The 12,366-nt window shown below is 39.3% G+C and overlaps 1 protein-coding gene across 2 annotated transcripts in view; it reads left to right on the forward strand.

Moving 5' to 3' along the window:
* Positions 1-12,366, forward strand: part of CNTNAP5 (contactin associated protein family member 5) — a 984,962-nt gene that overhangs the window by 789,124 nt on the left and 183,472 nt on the right. For both annotated transcript variants that reach the window (XM_061135035.1, XM_061135036.1), the window contains exon 14: positions 5,181-5,337. In XM_061135035.1, coding sequence (XP_060991018.1) covers positions 5,181-5,337 — 157 coding nt within the window. The remainder of the gene's footprint in view (positions 1-5,180; positions 5,338-12,366) is intronic.

Here is a 12,366-nt window from a genome sequence, read left to right on the forward strand (position 1 = left end):
CTACCGTCAATGAGATAACGTATCTTTAGTGTGTACAGAAATCTCATTATTTCAAATAGTTGCTTCCTAACGATGCTGCAGGGAAAATTGGATTCCTTTCCTCGTGTCTGTTACTCATATCTTTTTCTTCAGTGGTACCATTTGCTGAAGTCCCCACAACACCAAGCCTCTAGTCAAATGTTACCATTTCCATTTTCATGAACATAAACAATTTCTGTGAGACATTTTTCAGGAATCTTGGACAGAATTCATGGTTTCTTCTTCTGGACTTTCCTACCATTTTATTAACAGCTATATTTTGACCCTAAACTCATTTTGACTTGCATTTCTTTTAACTGTGTATATAACCTTCTTCCCTAAATGTTATCCGCCCCCTTGGGACAGTGCAATTCTATTGAACTTATATAATTAGGATATCTCCCCATGACATTTACAGCATAGAATTAAGAAATAATTGGATGGAATGATTATATATAATATAATGTAATGCACACTAATAATTTATATCATTTTATTTAATCACACTGTTTTATAAATCGTATCTATATACATGTGTGTATGTACAGTGGCTTCCCTGCTGACTCATTCGGTAAACAATTTGCCTGCAGCACAGATACATACATACATATATAGAGCTTAGTTCTTACATCACTTATGGGTGGAGGCTGCGGCAGGTGACAGCCAGTGATCAGCCATGGGAATAGTTTCCCCGAAGTTCTATGCGGAACTTCAGAGTAACACATGAGTGAGAGCATTAAGCCAAGAAGAGCTGAGGCAGAATGATGACCAGTGGGTGGAGCCACTCTCCAAATTGCAGGAAGATCCAAGCATCATGTTTAAAGGGGGCAAAGATGGCCTGAGAGTCAGGGTTGTGCTACCGATGATTGGAACTGAGTTGGGATGGACTAGGAGTACGCCCAGGTTAGGTTCAAGTAAGGAACATGTGAGAGGAAAGAAGAGTACTTCCCGCGAAGCTGCTGAAATGTCTGCTCTGACTGCTTCCATTTATGCGTCAGAAGATAGAAAATTAGTTGGACCAAAACAGAACTGATGTTTCTCTTTATTTTCCTCATCCTCTGATGTGCCCCTTTATTCATGTTGCCAACCAAATTGCAATTGAAAGGAGGACCATTGTGGACCATTGTGTTTACTTCCGCATCATCCAACAGAATTTTTGAATGTCGTTGATATTTATTTGTATTTTATCAGCTATTCTCACAATAATGCTATGCTGCCTGTTGCCAAACTCAGTGGCATGCAACACCCAGGACTTATGCTCACAGGTCTGAGTGTCACATAGGACAGGTCTTCTGCATGCCCCATCCTAAGGTCCCCCTGTGACCATCTCAAATGTGTTCTCCCGCCGTGTCAGAGACACCCCACTCCCGAAGAGCAGTGGAAACATGCATGCTTCTTAAGGTCTAGACTCCAAGCTGACATAACCTCATTGTTTAAAAAAAATTATTTCTAATTGGAGGATAATTGCTTTACAATATTGTGTTGATTTCTGTCATATATCAGCATGAATCCGTCATAGGTATATGTATGTCCCCTCCATCTTGAACCTCCCTCCCACCTCTCACCCCATCCCACCCCTGTTCCAGGGACCAAAGCAAGTAGCAAGAGGAAGACATCAATGAGACAGGGATATTTAGCACTTGCAAGAGCCCCCACAATACCACATGCTGTGAATCCAATCTCTTCAATGCCCAAAATGTGGAGGAAGGGTGCCAATTCCCTTCCTGACTACATCACTAGGGTCTTGAATGAAGGCAAATCAGTCCCCCTTTTTAATCCTCAGTTTCTCCATTTGTTATATTTCAACTTGTACTCTACAGAGGAATAAGCACAAAGATGGGACATCTAAGAAGATAATTGGTGGTGGTTTAGTTGCTAAGTTGTGTCTGACTCTTGTGACCCCATGGACTGTAGCCCACCAGGCTCCTCTGTCCATGGGATTCTCCAGGCAAGAATACTGTAGTGGGTTGCCATTTCCGTCTCTAGGGGAAATCTTCCCAACCCAGGGATTGAACCCAGGTCTCCTGCATGGCAGGCAGATTCTTTACCGACTGAGCTACAAGGGAAGCCCAAAATTAAACCATAATTTAAAGCTCCTGATTTCAAATGTGTGTGTATGTGTTTTGTCTTTATTCCCTATGTTTCCCATCCTTAAATTTTTGCTCATTTGTATTCAATCATTCAAAATAATTTGCAAATTTTATACTGATTTCCAGATATGAGAAGGGGACCCCAAGTTTCACTGGTACAGGCACTGATAGATTCCAAGCAAAACAAAGTCTTGGGATGCTAATGACACCTCTAGGGGATTAAGGTACCAAATAAGAACTAGTGAAACTACTAGAAGGCAACATCTGCACCAGCTTGCATGCACAAGATGGTTGTTCAGAACTAAGACCACTGATAATAACACTATTAATATGATCACAACCTTGGTTTAGCTTACAAATAAAAATAATCCATGATGACATTGAACTTCACTATGTGATCAAGATTCTACACAATGGAGGAGAGGTTTGAACAGTGCCAAGAGAGAAGTGGAGTGATTTCTTCCCACTTCTTGTGCTTAAAGCCAGCTTGGGAAAACTTATTCAAACACATGAGGGTTTTTTTTGTGGTTTGTTTTCACTTTTGGCTCCTCTGGGTCATCACTGCTGTACACAGGAGTACCGGCAAGCAGAAGCCACCTTCATTTTTGTCCTTGGGTTTCTCATGATGGGTGTTTCTCTTGTTGGGGAGCACAGTCTCTAGGCTTCAGAAGTTGTAGCATTCAGGCTCAGTAGTTGTGGCTCATGGGCTTAGTAGCCCTGCAGAATGTGAAAGCTTCCTGGACTAAGGATCAAACCCATGTCCCCTGCATTGGCAGGAGGACTCTTATCCACTATACCAGCAGGAAAGTCTAAACACACAATGTTTTACCCCTGTGTTCCCTGGACTTACACACTGGAATGATACACTTAAGCTTACCCCGGGCCTGAAAATGCATTTTGCTCTAAATAAACCCACTTGAATATAGCTTATCTGAGCTAGTGATTAGAAAGAAAGCAATTCATTTGAACCAGTGTCCAATGATTTACAGCTGTTTGGAACAAAGTAAAACGGATTTAAAATTATTCTTTAAAAAGGAGACAGTGGTTAACAGACATCTCTAACTGAATTCTAACTTAAAAAGTAATAAAGGGAATTGAAACATTTTATTTTTTATCTTTTGTACATAAGTTTATTCAGAGCAGTTCTATGAGGTTAGAAAGGCAAGAATTCTTTTTTTTATTTGTTTTTAATTGAACGATAATTGCTTTACAATATTGTGTTGGTTTCTGCCATATATCCACATGAGTATGCCTATGGAAACTGAAACATTTTAGAGTGGAGAGTAGTGGTTTTCAGATGAGGATAGTCCTTCAGTCTGTCTGCCCCCAGCTCAGCATCCCTAAGATGCTTTTGCTTTTCATAGTACCCGTTTTACCTTTTTCTCATCACTTGCAGGTTCTTGGAAGCTCTAGATTGTCATTCTCTTCCTATTTGCCTCAGTGACTTCCATAAGGATATTAGCAGTTAAACCAATTCAGAGAAAGTTGTTGCTATTTGTATACATGAATAATTTATAAATTACATATTTGTACATCAGGAGCTGTATATGAAATCAAATCTTGACAAGGCAAAATTCTAACCTAATATCATTCTCAGATAAATGTTACTATTCTGTTTAAAATGATAAATCATGAAAATAGCTTTCAATAATTGTTTCTTTCATTTTCAAAAGATAAATACACATTAAGTGCTTGGTGTATACCAAACAGAAACGGATCAGCTATTTCCAAAGAGAACCTAAGCCTAACCTCCTTCAACCTAAGGTATATAACACCTACATCTCTGCCTACATATATCTGTTGTTTGGATATATTATCATCTTCTGGATAATATTTTTATCTACTTAAATATTTTCAATTATAGAGGATGACTTCAGCATATATTACTAAACTAAACTTGGCAAAGAAAAAAAAATGACAGGGACAAGACTCAAAAAAGTTTTCTGTTAATTACATAAACCACAAATTAGAGGTCACATACTCGCTTTGTATGGGTTAAATATGAAGCCATGCAGTACTGACTTTCATAATATTTTTTGTCCAAATCTTCATATATTTGTACTTGAGATATGATGACTTTTTAAACAATTTAAAAGATATGCTAACCTTGGAGCTAGTCTTTGTCGTGACAGAATCAGTGGGGGTGGAGCAGGGCCACCGTGTCCTCTGAGCCAACACTCCCTCCCCCTCTTTTGTGGACCCCTCCCCACTGAGGACCGAGTCAGGCTCTTCTTGGCCCGCATGCTGTGGCTTATCCTTTTGTGACTTTAAAAGAAAACTGATTTCTGTATATATTCAATTTTGTTGGTCTAAAATCTAGCCCAGTGTACTCAGTTGTGATATGCCTGCTAGATTTGATTAGCATTTGAGCTTGTGACTCTGAGTCTGAACGTCGTGAGAACTCAATATTATTCTCTAGAAATACTTTTCACAAAAGTGTATATATATGTGTATGGATATATCTCTCTCTGTATATATGTGTGTGTGTGTGTGTATATATATAGAGAGAGAGAGTGAGAGAGAGAGAGAGCAAGAAAGAGGAAGGAGAAAAAGAGACAGGAAAAAAGAAAAAAGGAAGAAAGAAAGGGGAGGAAAAAGAAGGGAAGAGATGAACAAAGAGAGGGAGGGAGGGAGATATCCATGTAAACATAAATGCATATACACTGTGTATATATATCCTTTGTTCATATATATATATATACACACACATACACTGCATATATATACATATACACTGTGTATATATATCCTTTGCTCTCTTCCTTCCTTGCTTGCTTTTCTTCTGTTCTTTCTTCCCCCTTTTTCTTTCCTTTTTTCTTTTTTCTATCTTTCTTTCTCTCTTTCCTTCCATCTCTCTCTATATGTGTGTGTGTGTGCGTGCATATGTATGCATGTATACACATAGGTATCTATACACAATTACTCACATAAATACTTTCATGAAGGGTATTTGTATCCATGTCCATACAAGGTATATGTGTTCTTCAGGACATATTCGTCTCAGTTTCTGTGACCCCCCTGTGCCACGTCAGGCTTGCGCCATGCTGACTTGTGAAGCGTCTTGTCTTGCAGATGGGACTCCATTGACCTGGTGGATCGGGCGGTCCAATGAAAGGCAGCCCTACTGGGGAGGCGCCCCTCCCGGAGTTCAGCAATGCGACTGCGGCCTGGATGAGAGCTGCCTGGACATTCGACACTTTTGCAATTGTGACGCTGACAAGGATGAATGGTAATGGGAATGCTGATCTCTCTGCACTTGTGGAGAAAGCCCACTAAGAGATGCATAAAATATCCCATAAAATAAAGGAACATGAATGAGAAATTCTGTATGAACTAGGGCTTCTTAACGATGGTGATCGTTTTTAACTCTGGAAATTGCCAGTCCTAGAACTTTTAGGGCTATTACTGAAGTTGTAACATAAAGCATGTGGCGACACCATCATCTTATATTCTCAACATTCCATTTTCGACATGAGAATGAAATGTAATATTTAGCTTTGCAATTTAGCTGGCATTTCTATAATGTGTAGAATATAGGCTTTGGGAAAAAATATGGGAGATAGGGATGCGTAATTACACAGACTGTTTCTTTATTGTTCCATTGTCTCATTGATGAATGACCCAGCCACCAGCCAACCCTATTATCGCCAGTAAAAACAGAGAATTTATGTTTATTGAACATCGATTTAACCTTCGTAAAGTAAAGGCGCTCAGTCGTGTCCAACTCTTTGCGACCCCATGGACTGTAGCCTACCAGGCTCCTCACATGGAATTTCCCAGGCAAGAATGAATACTGGAGTAGGTTGCCATTTCCTTCTCCAGAGCAACCCATTAATTCCTTTGTATTTTTTATCGAAGTGCAGTTGGTTTAAAATGTGGTAGTTTCAGGTGTACAATACACAGGTGTATACACACACACACATACATTTTGTTCAGATTCTATTTCCTTATAGATTATTACAAGTTATTGACTTATTGACTATAGTTTCCTGTGCTATACAGTGGATCCTTTTTATGATTTTTAAAATGTTATATTGGAGTGCACCTGATCTACGTTGTGTTAGCTTCAAGCGTACAGCAAAGTGAGATAGTTGTACATGTTTTTTTTTGAATGTTGCTCAGTTGTGTCTGACTCTTTGTGACCCAATGGACTATGTAGTCCGTGGAATTCTCCAGGCCAGAATACTGGAGGCGGTAGCTGTTCCCTTCTCCAGGGGATATTCCCAACCCAGCGATCGAACCCGGGTCTCCTGCATTGCAGGTGGATTCTTTACCAGCTGAGCCACCAGGGAGAAGCCCCAGTTATACATATAGCTATCATTTTTCAGGTTCTTTTTCATTCAGATTATCACAGGATTCTGAGTAGAGTCCCCTATACTATACAGTAGGTCTTTACTGTTTATCCATTTTATATATAGTGGTGTGCATCTGTTAATCCCGGACTCCTAATTTATCCTTTCCCCCCTCTCCCCTTCAGTAACCATAAATTTGACAAAGAAAGCAAACTTATTAATTTTTTATAATCTTCTCACTTTGGCATCTTATGGTTGAGGAATGTACATTACAGAGAAATTAAATTATTTTCTCAAGGTCACACTCATCTATTAAAAGGCAGATCCAGAATTTGAACTCCCCAACACCGAGTTACTTTTGTAGATAAATTTAGTTTTTAGTTCTCATGGCCATGGCATCTACTTTTCCTTTGCCCTCCCGGTCAACTGCTTGTTTTTTCATTGTAGTGATGATGAACATATGCACAGAACGTTTCCAAAGACAGTTTGGTTTTGAAAAACTTAAGACCTTCTTTGGTTTTGGTTTTGTAAATTGTGCTTGCTTCATCAAGTACTGCTCAAGTATAGTTAAGAATTCCTGTGTCAAACTGCTCCCAACCTAGTAGAAATGACTTTAAAGTGTTTTTCTTTCACTGTTTTAGTTGATAACACCAAGGACTGTTTCAGATAAAATTTGAGGTCTGCTTTAAACCTTAGTTCAGTGAGGAAAAGATCAAACACATGGCTCCGTCAGGATCCACTAATGGCCCATGGCTTCGGAGTGTAGGCTGCCAGGGGCCTGAGTCCTGTGACCTGGGCCTCCTAACACGGCAAATCAGATAAAGTTAACTGGATGTCTCCATTCTTTGGGGCCTCCACTCTATCCTGCAGGCCGTTCTATCTCATCTGATAGATCTGCACATAAAAAATAACTCTCCTTTGTTTTGAATATTGGGTTTCTTTTAACATTACTTCCCCAAAATCTTACCCTTTGTACAGTAGAAGTTGATGGTAGCTAGCTGAATAGATGAATGTAGTAGACCTTTGAGAAGTGATCCCAAAATGGCAACTACAAGCTTGAGAGACATGTGAAAAAGTGACATGATTGTGGGGCCAGGAAAACATAATCAAAATCCTCTGCAATCAGCAGTTTGATCCAGTCATTATATTTTGATTCTTTAACTTCCTTTCACTGTGCTGACATTAGAAATGTACACATTTATAGACTTGCATGCAAACACCTTCGTTTTATTCTGTATAATCAGAGAAGATGGTAACGGGGTTTAGAATGTCAAGAGTCATTGCGAAGGGAAAGTGTTTCTCCTGAGTGCCTTCATTTTACAGTTTTTTGGTTGAATGCTTAATCTTCACTCACCTTTTCCTTTGGTGAAGCCCTTCCCATACCAAATGCTGCCTTAGTGCCTTCCCTGCTAGGGAACAAATGACCAGAGCTGGACTTAACTTATCAAACACTGAGGCACAGAATCACATCACATCACTTAAAAGTGAAAAAATTAGACTATCAAGCATTGAAGTGCCTCTACCCTCCCTTCTCCAGGACTTTCCATCAATCATCTCATCTACTCTCATTCCAGAATCTCCCTCCTTTGACCTTCTCACTTGTTCGCTAACCTTTGAAGCTCTCCTCTTGACTTAACTTCATCATCAAGGCTGTGCTCAGGAAAACTTTTCCTCAACTCTGGTGCCAGCATACCTCCACCAACTTAGATTATTGCATATTTCATAACCTTTTACTGTCCCTTTAAATTCAGGGGGAAAAGCTTCATCATGTGCCATTTTATGTGGCAAGTAACCTTGATTAGAGCATAAATATTTAATTTTAGATGTAGGTTTTGTTCAGCAATTAACCTATGAAGGATCAAGAGAAATGCTCTGACTGTCTCTCTGTAAAGATGCCGACTTCAGCCATGGGTGTCCTAGCGTTATGTTGAGCATCTAATATATAGATTATATGGGATATAGTATATGAAATACTAAGAACCTTTCAGGATGTGATAGGTAATATTGTTAAGTGGCAATATTATCTAGGGGTTGCAATATAGTAAATCACTATATGCTAAATGAAATTCTTGCCCAAATTAGCTTTCTGATTCACTTTTCCAACCCAGGTGAAATTAGGAATTTCCTTCTATCATTCTCATAAGAGGGTAGATTCTAATTTTTTGGCTCTGTGCATGTAGGATCTTAGTTCCCTGACCAGCTATCGAACCTGTGTCCCCAGCTTTGGAAACAGAGTCTTAACCACTGGATTGCCAGGCAAGTCCCAGCAGATTCTGATTTAACTCTTCTAGATTTCATTTTCTTAGGACAAGCTATAATCTGTCATCAGTGATTCTGGGAAATAATTTGTTATACAGGGAACTGTGCATACTATTCCATCTGACACTTACTCTTAAATCATTTGTCAAAAGAATGCCTACTCTGGGCAGTTAGTCTGCCACACAGAGAAAGCCAGGGGCGTGTAATTCTTACCCTTGAGGAACCTGCAGGGCAGTGGAATAGTGGAGGCTAATTGTTTAGCAATAAATGCATTAGTGTGATGTTTGATTATACATATAAGCACAGGTTTGTCAGACCTGGGGTGCAGTGGGGCTGGGATAGTTTGATTTCAAGGAAAAGTATAGGTAAGTTTTGAAGAACCAGAAGTAACTAAAGGTAGTATAGTACAGTTAAGTGCTGCCATTTATTCAGACATAGAAATGTAATATAAAAATTGCTACTTCTCCAGAATACAATTATCTCAGTGTAGTTTTTGCAGTTTTCATGTGTGTGATTTACACGATATGTAGACAGGGAAGCAGGTAAAATCCAGATCATGAAGCTCCTTGTATGTGAAATAACAATGAAACAGCTTTGTCTATAACACGGATTGTGGACACGGAATATACATGCAGAATGAAAGCTGGCAGAGCCTTTTTGAAATGTGTTCATTATTATTTAAAGTCCAAAATCTAACACCATTGGGGAATAATCATGTTCTTTAACATTCCTCCAACCTGATTCTTAGATAACTTGTGGTTGAGCCGGCTTTCCTTGAATTTCAAATTTTTGTTTCAGACAGGCATGATCCTTTTGGTGTCTGAGTGCTTCTAAGAAAGCTAAAATATATTTACCTTATAAACTTCCCTTAAGTTTCTGCTTTTGGTAAAGTTAGTCAGAATTCTGATATGGGCTAGTATAGCATTTAGTAGATAGCACATTGATATATTACAAGTCCTAGAAAATATTGTCTGTCAAAAATGTCAAGTGTCAGAGAAAGACCAATATCATAGGATGTTGTTTATATGTGGAATCTGAAAAAAAAATGGTACAAATAGCCTTATTTATAAAGAGAAACAGACTCATAGATCTAAAAAACGAACTTACAGTTACCAAAGGGAAAGGTGGTGGAGGGATAAATTATGGGTCTGGAATTAACATAGACACACCACCATATATAAAATGGATAATCAGCAAGGCCCTACTATATAGCACAGGGAACCATACTCTGTAACAACTTATAAAGGAAAAGGATACTCTGTAATAGCCTATAGTGGAAACAAATCTAAAAAAGAATATATATATATATATATATATATATAAACACTGAATTACTTTGCTGCACAACTAAAAGTAACACAGCATCGTAAATCAACTATATTTCAATAATTTTTATATTTATCTCATTGGAGGATAATTACTTTATAGTACTATGATGGTTTTTGCGATATATCAACATGAATCTGTCCCGCCATCCTGAACCCCCTCCCACCTCCCTCCCCACCCTATACCTCTAGGTTGTCTCAGAGCACTGGTTTTGGGTGCCCTGCTTCATGGATCAAACTTGATTTTTAAAAGTATCATAAAACAAAATTAAATTAAAAATAAAAGAAATGAGGGGAAAATCTCATACACTGAAGTCTTCTTAGCATTGTATACACTATATCTCATATAATTATCTCAGCAATACTTGAGGTTGATTTTATTAACTCTTTGCCCCAGAAAAGGAAACCGAGGCTCTGAAATGCTAAGAAGTGTCTTGATAAAGTCACATGTCTAAGGGGATAGAGTTGGAAATTCCATCTGAGTCCAAGGATACCCTTGTTGACTGCATCCAAGGAGTTGCTAAGTTTGCATTTTATATAGCAGCCAGCGAGGATGCCAAAGAGACCTCTCCTAGGGTATCTCAAATCATAATCACTGCATAGTGTATTTTTCTTTCTGCTAAGCCAAGTAGAGCCTCAGCTGTCTTCCAAGACTCTAGAAATTGATAATATTTTATTCTGTTTTGAGAAACCCCTGTAACTGAGTTACTTACTATCATATATTTCAATGTTGTTGTCCGGGCATTAAGTCGCGTCAGACTTTTTGCAACAACATGGACTGCAGCACGCCAGGATTCCCTGTCCCTCACCGTCTCCTGCAGTTTGCTCAGACTCATGTCCATTGAGTCAGTGGTGCCTTCCAGCCTCTCATCCTCTCTCATCCCATTCTCCTCCTGCCCTCAATCTTTGCCACCATCAGGGTCTATTTCAACGAGTCGGCTCTTTGCATCAGGTGGCCAAAGTATTCTAGCTTCAGCATCTGTCCTTCCCATAAATATTCAGGGTGGATTTCCTTTGATGAGGTTTGATGGGTGCCAAGTAAATAAGAAAAAGTGAGCATGCTCTGGGTATAGATAAAAGTGAAGCAGCTCCGATGATGGATGAGAGTGGAGAGAGGAAACACCCCAAACAGGGTTCCTTTGAATAAAGGAAAGCCTCAGAGAGACGTCTGAGCAGGTGTACTGTAGACCTGACTTCTCCAGGGGTTTCCATCCCTGTCGGAGAACTAAAGAGGGAGAAAGAAAGCAATGAGAAAACTTGTAATGAATACAGTCTCACAGTGAATGATTGTTTTCACAGGAGCTTCTCTCCAATAGAATGACTCAGCCTCTAGACCTCCTCCCAGTTGGGTGTTTTCTGACTTAATAATGTCAGACGAATGGGCTGCTGAAAGCAGGAAGGGAGGCTGGCAAACATCTCATGCCTAGAGATCTCACAAGACAGCGTTGGGAGGTGGGAAAACAGTCATCCGGGTGGAAGGGAACAAACTGGGACACAAGGGATGGTTGTAGAACAATAAAAACGATGTTGGGTGGTGAGATGGAGGAGCAGAAAGATGGTCCAAAGTGTGCCTCCTCTTGATGGCCCCGGACCCAGATGAAAAGTTGTCTCATCCAAACAACCAGGTAAAACTAAGATGAAGCTCTCTTTTCCAACAGCAAGACATACTTGAATTTATTCATAAGCAAGCATAGATATTTTATGTGGTTTTCAGTCCCTCTGTTCTTTGCCTCTTGTCTTTACTTCTCCCTTGTATAAATGGCATGGCACAGAATACAAAGAGAAAATGGTATAAAGTTTATATTCTGGTCATCTGATCATCGAAAAAAGGAAACCTATTGTTCTTTTTATTTTTTTAAAGCAGGATATTTAGGTTATTTTTTTTTTCTCAGCATGTGGCATCCCAGAACATCAAATCACTGTTAGCCCTTGATTGTACTTTTCTGCCACCAAGAAATTATCTAATAAATGGTGCTGAAGCCATGAATGAATGATGGGTGAATGACTTCCGGTAAATGCATTTTTACCTCTCTGTCTTTTTGCAAATTGGGCCATGATCATTCTAGGATTAACAGATATTTACTGCAGTGTTGACTGTTACCCCCCTTTTATTATCTCACCAGAAATATTTACTCAAAGTTTAAACTTTTTTGCTGCAGATTGATTTTCTCTCAGCTATCAAAGCATAGTCAGAAGTAGTCACGCCGCTCCCAAAACTATATTTTTATACATTTGCCTTGAGCTGTTCTCTTTGTAAAGACAGGTCTAATCCAGTCCCAGAACCTTGACCTTCACAAGGGCCCTTCACTCCTTTCCTGGGAGACTTAATGAGACAATTGCCTTGGGGAAAATGATGCTGGTTACATCCAAGGGTTTATGGTT

This window comes from Dama dama, chromosome 33, assembly GCF_033118175.1.
Source record: "Dama dama isolate Ldn47 chromosome 33, ASM3311817v1, whole genome shotgun sequence".
Lineage (NCBI taxonomy): Eukaryota > Metazoa > Chordata > Mammalia > Artiodactyla > Cervidae > Dama > Dama dama.